This window comes from Pleurodeles waltl, chromosome 10 (genome assembly GCF_031143425.1).
Source record: "Pleurodeles waltl isolate 20211129_DDA chromosome 10, aPleWal1.hap1.20221129, whole genome shotgun sequence".
Taxonomy (NCBI): Eukaryota; Metazoa; Chordata; class Amphibia; order Caudata; family Salamandridae; genus Pleurodeles; species Pleurodeles waltl.
Window position 1 is genome coordinate 491,685,514 of NC_090449.1, and position 9,477 is coordinate 491,694,990.

Below are 9,477 nucleotides of genomic sequence, written 5' to 3' on the forward strand. Positions count from 1 at the left end.
TAGCAATATAACATTCTCTGGTTTCCCCCCAAAATCACTTCCATTTTCGGGGCAAATCGGAAACCTCAAATTCTCCGTGTGTCAGTCATTGTTGCAACCATTTGTTGTAAATGGTGGAAACCTTGTAACCCCTTAGCTACAAGCATTGGCAAAACAATTGATCTGGCATTGGCAGTCAGCCTTGTGGCTATGTCAGTGCTTGTTTTGTCATGGTTTTTGTAAAGGAGCATTGTAATAAGAGCTGGCAGATATATTAATATTTTGGGGCCACAGAAAGCACACATTGCCACAGTGGTATTTGGCACTGAAAAGAACTATTTTGAGACAGATGACCCTTGCAAAAGAGCAGAATTGGGTCACCCGCTGTGATGGTAAGCAGTGGCTAAAGTGGGCTGACCAATTGCCCCTTGCTATATGTTGTAGTGAACAGAAGAAACGTATGATTGACACCACAACAGACCAGTAGATTGAATGGGGTGGTCGAAAGCCTCTATAGGTATATTATTACATATGTAATTGTAGTTGAAACAAAAGATGTTTAATAACACCAGATCTAAAAAAAAAAAAAACATATCTTTCGCAAACCTCCCATGACCTGGAACACGAGACATTCAGCTCAAAAATACCTCTCCATTCTTCTTGAAATGCAATTGCTTCCTTTGGTAGAAATACTAGAGAAGAACTGATGTTGTTGTTTGTTCTATACCCTTCCAAGCCCCCTAACCAGTTAATAACTGTGACACAAAATGGAGATCAACCACACCCATACTTAGAGGAATACTCTCCTGCATCCAAATGGTGCACAAACTCAATCGCAGAGTCAGTTAAAATGATTACCACATTTCTTTAATGCCTATGGCCACTAGTCATTGTTTCCACCGAACGGGGTTCCCCAACGAATCCCTGTGGTGAGAAGCTAATCCTGCTACAGGTCATTCTCTATCAACTCAGCTGGCATTGCTTCAATCCCTGACTTTCATTGATGGTTGCAGATACCTGCACTCACTACTCCACTACACAGACATCATACTACAATCCCATTGATCCTGAATGATGCTTTATAAAGTTACTACATACCTTGAAAGAGTGGAAATGTGTCCACTCCTGTTCAAATGCACACAAATGTCTGCTTGTGCAGCAAGGTCCAGTTTCACACCTGCTGTGTACTCACTCAGCAAAGTCTGAGTACTCACCTGCATCTTAATTCTCACTCTCTTTTGCTAACAATAACAGAAGATTTGGCTTGCACCTTCTTCCTTGCCCTTGGTAGTAATGCCTCGCAGAAGACTGCAGACCATCTAAATGCAGCGGACAGAAACAAATCTGCCTCCCAATATGTTCATTTGTAGTTTAGCAAACAAAATACCTATACAATACTCTCTTTGCCCACAAAGGCACATTGATCACACTACAGTTGGGTTAACCTCCCATAAACAAAGGTAAGCATAAGAGACAGACTACAGGCAATAGCCTATGGTGATGTTAGGAGCAACATTGAAATAATTTGCATGCTGAATTTACAGTGGGCACTGACATTTCCTGTTAGACTCTGCAGAAGCACACTGACTCCACTGAAAATTGGAAGCTTGTGTATTCCTAAAATTTATCTTGCTAGTTCACAAGTAGATTTCAATGTTTTATATGTAATGCTTCTCTTAATTTTGAGTTTGCACTTTCATTTTATGTGAGTGTTGGTTCACTGGGAGTTATCTCCAGCTTTAACTGGTAGAATTTCCTTTTTGATAAAATTGTTCACTTATTTTTTGATTTTTTTTTCTTCTCCCCAGCAGATGATGGGCCGCTGAATGACAAGGATAAACATCATCCGAAGTTTGAAAAGGTAGACCACCAGGAGCAGTCTACAGTGGCTGTCCTTGGAAATGCTGGTAATGGCTCTGAACTAGAAAATGGATACAGGAATCCGAACATTGAGAGCAGGACCCAGAGAAGCCAATCGGATATAGAGCAGGGCAGAACCTCCCCATATGAGGAGGGATTCCGCCCTAGTCCTGACTCTTCAGTGCAGCCAAAAATTGAGGCGTCTGAAGAGAAACTCTATCAGTGTAATGAATGTGGAAAAGGTTTCCGTAAACGTGACAGCTTAAAACGTCACCAGCAAACCCACACTGGGGAGAGGCCCTACACTTGCATTGAGTGTGGTAAGAGCTTTATTCAGAAGCAACATTTGGTTACACACCTAAGAACCCACACAGGCGAGAGACCATACAAGTGTGAAGAGTGTGGAAAAAGCCTGAGCACTAATGAGCGTCTAAAAATACACCAGCGGATCCACACAGGGGAGCGGCCGTTCAAATGTAATGAGTGTGGTAAGAGCTTCAGGGCCCATCGGGTGCTCAAGGTACACAGGCAAACTCACACTGGGGAGAGAATACATAAGTGTGAAGACTGTGGTAAACGTTTCAGGCACAAGCAAACCCTTACAGCACACCAGAGGACCCACAATGGTGAGACCTCTTTCCAGTGTGGGGAGTGTGGTGAAGGTTTTCGAACGTTTAAGCATCTGAAATTTCACCAGAAGCTTCACAGAGGAGAGAAGCCGCACAAGTGTGGCAGCTGTGGTAAGACTTTTCGGAAGCATGAACACTTGAAACGTCACCAGCAGATTCACACAGGGGAGAGGCCTTTTCGCTGCAATGAGTGTAGTAAAGGCTTTATCCAGAAGCACCACCTTTTGCGTCACCAACGCACACACACAGGGGAGAGACCATTCAAAGTGGTGATTGTTGAGGAATACCCATACTCTTCCTCAACACCACCTACAAAGGGGAGCCCTCACATATGCAGTGAATGTGGGAAAAGCTTCACTACCTATGAGCACCTCAAGCGACACCACAAACTACATACAGACGAACCCCTCAAAAGGTGCGATGAATGTGGGAAGACCTTCAAGTCACAGAAGCTCCTGAAATCACACCTGCGTTCTCATACAGAAGACGGCCAACTCAAATCTGATGATGGTGACATGAAGCCAAACTCACCACCACCAGGGGAGAAGCCGTATGAGTGTGGTGAATGTGGCAAAACATTCCGTTTCTTAAAGCACCTAAAATTTCACCTGCATACTCACACAACTGAGCGCCCCTACACGTGTACTGTTTGTGAAAAAACATTCCGGAAGCGGGGCTGTCTGAAGCGCCACCAGCAGATTCACTCTGGGGAGAGGCCATTCACATGCACGGATTGTGGGAAGGGATTCATCCAGAAGCAGCACTTGACAAGACATCAGCGGACACACACAGGAGAGCGGCCCTACATATGTAGTGATTGTGGAAAGACCTTCAGCACTTGTGAAAACTTGAAAATCCACAGCCGCACCCACACTGGTGAGAGACCCTACAAGTGTGGTGAATGTGAGCAGAGCTTCAGGAAACGGGAGTACCTGAAGTGCCACCAACAAACTCATACTGGCGAAAGACCATTTACGTGTTCAGAGTGTGGTAAAAGCTTCATTCAGAAGCACCACCTTATTGCACATCTGCGAACCCACACTGGTGAGCGTCCATATCAATGCAATGACTGTGGCAAGACATTCCGGCATAAGCAGAACTTGACTACACATCAAAAAACCCACAGAGGGGGTATTATGTGACAGCGTTGCAAGGGGCTTAAGGGTTTGACAAAATCCTTCATGTGTTTTGTCTGTTGACATTTCATTACTTGTTTCCAGTGAAAGTATTCTAGCTCTGTGCACTGAAATCGCAAGCAGATAGGAGATCCACAGGTACTGCAGTATCTTGGTATGAATTTTGTTTAGTTTGTTTCCTAAAGGGCAGTTTAAGAATGTTTTTGGCATCCTTGCTGACCATTTTTATTACCTTACTGTGACACTTGATAGATTTGAATAGATTTGAAAGCTGCCGTTGTCTATAATATGGGTTTCAGTCAGCCCTTCAAAATGAATATGAATTACGTATTTATGAATTACGTAGAATTCCACGCTCCATACTTTTGTTGCTCTAATTCAATCTGCTTTTTGTCAGAACAGACTGATCCAATTGTTTGAGTGAAATTTCACTCTTAGTACTCTTATTGATTACATGCATCTCTCACTTTTGTCCTGTCAAATCCAAGGTCTGTAAAAGTTGGCAATTGTTGGACTTTGAGATTCATGGTTCATTGAAATGGCACTACCATAAAGATCAGCTAGTTGCGCCTGTCCTGGCAATATAAAGTTGTCCCAGGATTGTTATAGTGTCCCCTTTTTGCCATGCTTGGTCAGCTGCAGTATTTCTCCATTATGACGATTGTGTCATATGGCGTAAGAATCCAGTTTGAAGTTATTGTACATAATACATTTCTGTGGTTTACAAGTGGAACCTTGGTATGAGGGAGACGATCTGGGAAAGAGGCTACAATTAAGGATAACACTGTGACTGTTTAAACCCAACCTTCCCTGCTTTACTACACAAATATAGAGGAGACTGGTAACTGCACTCCCGGAAAGCTGTGTTTTGGGAGACGTTTAAAGGGCATTGTTGGGTGAGATGTAGGCTTGTTACCGGGCTAGAACTCATATTATGGGGGTCAGTGGAGCATATTTGGAATGGATCATTATCCATAAAGTAAGTACTGTCTGCAAGCTGACGTAGGTCACACACTCACACGACTTCTGAATGTGGGAGAAAATTTTATTTGAAACAGTAGGTGCTACTTTTTTGCAAACTTATGAATTGGTTCTCTCTTAGTAATAGCAAGTCTAAACAAACGGGGCAGTTGCAAACCAGGGAAAGATACTTAAATGCCACCAAATTTAGATGTAACTCTCACAATCCAACATCAAGAAAACACCATAGAAGAGTGAAGTATGCTAACTAGTCTGTGAACAATAAGATTGGAGTAACCTAGGGAGAGCAGTACAATATTTGTAACTTGTACATAGCGGCTGTCTGGGGATGCCATAACAAACAAGCTAATTTAACAGTTGTGTATTTACTTTCATTCAGAGACTGTTAAAAAAAAAAAAAGTGGATTATGCAGTTTGCATTTGTTTGGGCTTGCAAGAAGCGGGTCTTGGCAGCGCTTCACGGATACCTTATAATATCACCATGCAGGTGTTCGCTATATAGTGGTACAGCTTTGTCTTATATTTAGAGTTTCAGAAGTGTAACAGGTTGTGATGAGTAACTTGGCAAATCTGTAAACTGAAAGTTAACTTTTTAGTAAAAACCTCCAACCCCCCCAAAAAAATACCTCTGTGTCCACTCCACCACAACACTTACTGCTAATGGTACAATGTACTTTTATGTTAGAAGTCAGTATCATGACTGCAGGTGTTTAACCATCAGTGGCCGTTGGAGCATAACTGTCCTCCCTATTTGTTTATGGTGGATGTCAGGCCTCTTCCTTGATTTGCTTATAATCAAAAGAAAGTTATATGTACATTATTTGGTACTGACATTTACGTAGTAACTTAAAACACCAAATAATGGGTGATTTGGTTGGTGAATGTGCACGTTTTTAAATGCCCAGTGGGATCACCGGCCTTTCCTGCCATCTTTTTCCACTTTTAAATCTTTCTAGTTCTTTCTTCCTGGTTAGCAATATGTCTCTAGCTAGGATTGCATTTCTATAAAAATATGTCTGGAATAATGAAATTCATCATTACTACATTAATTCCCGTTCCTCTCTTGGATGTAGGACTCAGCAGAGGGAACCTAATTTGTGCCCACCTTTACATTGTCTTGAGAGGTCTTGCTCTTTTCTTTTAGCTGTAAAATCCTGCGACATGTAATGCTTTCTCAATGCATGAATGCCTTTTTCCACTTTTAAATCTTTCTAGTTATTTCTTCCTGGTTAGCAATATGTCTCTAGCTAGGATTGCATTTCTATAAAATATGTCTGGAATAATGAAAGTCATCATTACTACATTAATTCCAGTTGCTGTTTTGGATGTAGGACTCTGCAGAGGGGACCTAATATGTGCCCACCTTTACATTGTCTTGAGAGGTCTTGCTCTTTTCTTTTAGCTATAAAATCCTGCGACATGTTATGCTTTCTCAATGCATGAATGCCAGACAAGCCACTGTTGGTACTTTTCTTGGATGACTAAGCAAAGGGTCATGATGGTGTACTTGGAGAGTCAATTTCCTTCCCTTCCCTTCAAAGGTACGTTAGTAGGCAGTTGTCAGTGTTTGCCCTCCTGAAGCACGTTTCACGTTAATTTATGGAACTACCTATTTGGATACCAGTCTGGCAGGGAATATTTGTACGAATCAAACCTACGTGTCTTTGCTGCTGTCTTCCATCTCCGGGCGAACAGGACTGTTCAACAAAATAACAAAAATCCTTTGTCCTGGTCATATCAGATAAAATCAAATCAAGCAGACAACATTTTGCAGTGTTGCTTTCCGGCTAATCGAATATAGTTTGCTGACTGGTACTTTTCTGGATTTTAATTTTTATTGTTTATTGTATTATTGTTATTTTATTTATTGTGCTGACCTTAATTGTATTCTGTTTAAGTGGAAAGCGTAAATCTCATGTATCAAACACAGTTTTGAAACTTATCATGCACAATCCATTGAATACTTAATTAACAGTGAGCTCGACTGAGGGTTCCCTCACTGTAGCAACATCATTACTGTTTTTGGTCAGTGTTTTATTTGTTGAATGCAAGGCAAACAAACCTCATACTAAAACGTGCCACCCACCCTCTCCTCCTCATAATACATATATCCTTTAATTGCACAATATAGCAGGTTCAAATCGCACACAATTGTTTCCTCTAACAAACTTCCAGCATTCCTTGGGTCCAGTCCAGGAGTGCCCCTCCTCAACGTTATGCGCTCTGTCTGAGGTAGCAGATGTCCCTGCTGTGGATACCCATTTTAACCAAATCCAGTGACCCAGTCGCCCCATATCTTTTCATATTTCTGCTCACAATCTCTTCCCTGATAAACTTCCTTTTCCAGCATTCAACAGTGGTCCATACCATCTAACCATTCTTGGAACTGGAATTTTCTAGCAATATCTTATTTTTCCACCGTGCAGCCAAGATTGACCAATAATTTGTTTGTGTGATCCAGCTGCCCCAGACACCTAGCAGTGCCAGGCCAGGCAGAAGCACCAGGGGTATCCCCGTAGTACCCTCCAGCGTCTCTCCCACCACCTCGCAAAAAATCCCAATCTTGGGGCAGCTCCAAGGCGTATGATAGAAAGTACCCTCCAGACCACAGCCCAGTTTAAGCTATATGTAGTAAACTCCCTTTGCAGTATCCCTTGACCTGGTCCTTGGTCTTGAGCTGAGGCATTAAGGGGTAATTCAAAATCTGCTTAGGCCCCTAATCCAAACCCAACCTCACCCTAAGTCAGTCAGCACACCAGTTAAGGTGATAAGCTTTAAAACTGCCTGCTGGAAGGTGCAATGGCTAAAGAGAGGTTAACAAGATGATCACTACCACTACTGAGCACATTGCTGCTGATGCCCCTACTGGGTCCACACTGACATCATCAATACTATGCGACCTACAGATTCTTACACAATTACAGCCATGTTTTAGACCAAGACCCCAGGTCAGCAAGCAAACCAAATTGGTGGGCATATGCTCCATTACCATTTAGCCAAAGTTCCACAGAAATCTCTAAACAATTGGCACTTCAACACAAGGTACTCATCTAAAGAGCAGACTGTCCCAAAGGATGGAGGAGATGTAGGTAACATTGCAGTTTCTTCTAAAACCTGCTTTAGACTTCACTGGATAAAGCAAAGGGAGAATGAAGGAGCTCTTTGAGACTAGTAGAAGCACGCTTCGAAAGGATGCCAGTTTGCAAGCCATATGTCTGCGCATAACACTGCAGTTAAGTTACTACAGATATTGAAGAGACCTACTCCAACTGATATAATTTCTTGATAATAATCAAGCAAATAAAGTTCCTTATCAAATCTATCCCAGTGATCTGTGGCTACAGTCCAGAGGAGATATAACCTGTAAAATATTCAAAGCAAAAGTGCTATTCCCAAGGTACCTCTTTCCAAAGGGGAAATATTGTGAAGTAAGGTAAGGAGGTGCCGCAATTTAAGAAAAAAATGACTGTCCAGAACAAAATAAATATTATTGCAAATGTGGGAAAGCCACTGTCTCAAGAACCATGGGGTTTCTTTTAAAAATGAGGTTATAGTCTGGCTTCTGAAAAAAAAAATCAGCACAGGTAAAATGCAGATGAGCCAAATACAATTTTAAAACAATCTGTCAACTAAATAATTAATATTGTCTTCCATATGTGTGACAGTGGACTAAGATTAAAGACTCTAAAAGCCAAGTGAAATAAGAAGAGAAGTGTTGGTTTTTAGAGTTGTAGTAGCTGGTTTGGCCCTCCGTTCAAATAGAATAGTCATTTTAATACTATTGATCTTTTCTATGTTTGCCCTTTTTTTGTGGCACATTTTTTTCATGTGTTAGCCGTAAGTGCATGCTGCACACAAAAGGCTCTGAGCTTAAAGTGTTTTAAAAAAAAACATAAACTATGAAATTAACAGTGTCTATATGGGATGCTCATCTGAGTGAGAGAAACTAGTCTGGGTTGATCTTAAATGTTTTTTGGTGTTTGCTGGCTGATGGTCTGTTGACAACATACACAATCAATCTCTTATTACCAAGGCCATCACTCCTGCATCTTCGTTTGGTTTGCAAGTTTAGAAAGTTTGTAGTGTGGTCTTTAAACCAGAAGTAAACATAATGAGAAAATAGCACCCCACGTCATTGAACTGCCAATAAAAAAACATTAAAACATGTAAGCAAATCACAAATCCCAAGAGCTTTGAACCACTACTCCTTCACCGTCCACCAATTATATATGGACAAAACCTATAAAATGTGAAGCTGCATCGTGACTGCTTTTTTCTTTGCTTACGAACAGTCCAACTTCGTCAGAGTCCCTAACTGGAACGAACCACCGGACCAGGCATCCATAGTGAGGATTTGCAGTTCCAGAAGAGAACGGACACCCAAAGTAGAACTGGAGCTCCAAGACACATTTGCCTTGCTTCTGATCAGAGCCTAACAATAAAGGGTAAGATATGAACTGCCGAGTGCCGTGCCGTGCGCCGTCCTCCCCTCTCAGCCCCTCCTTTTTAGTAGATTGTAGTAGGCTCTTGCTCCCTTTTCGCCGTCTTGGCGCATTCCCCGCCGCTCCTACCGCGCTTTTCCCGCCGTTTTTTGCCGCTCTTTTTTGCCGCTCTTTTTTGCCGCTTCCAGCTCCCCTGCCCGCCCACCTCCCGCCTCCCAGCCGACCTCGCCTCCCCACCTACCCCTTAAATGGCGGCCGCTGCGAGGCAGAGGTAGCGACCACTGACCCTCGGGTAGGTCGCTCCCCTGCTCACGCAGCGCCTCCAGTCCCTGACTGCCTTCCTCTCCTGTGAGTGTGCTCCCCCCTTCTTGCCCGTGTACCCCGAGTTCTGAGCTTGTGCTGGTGCTGACTGAAATCCCTTTTCTCTCCTTGTATCCCATGCGTGTGCCC

The 9,477-nt window shown here is 42.6% G+C and overlaps 1 protein-coding gene across 1 annotated transcript in view; it reads left to right on the plus strand.

Moving 5' to 3' along the window:
* The window catches only part of LOC138261649 (zinc finger protein 665-like), a 143,607-nt gene extending 135,550 nt beyond the window's left edge, over nt 1-8,057 (plus strand). The window contains exon 3 of the mRNA XM_069210818.1: nt 1,788-8,057. Within this exon, the coding sequence (XP_069066919.1) occupies nt 1,788-3,610 (1,823 nt within the window). The 3' untranslated portion in view covers nt 3,611-8,057. The remainder of the gene's footprint in view (nt 1-1,787) is intronic.
* The last annotated feature ends 1,420 nt before the right edge of the window (nt 8,058-9,477 follow it).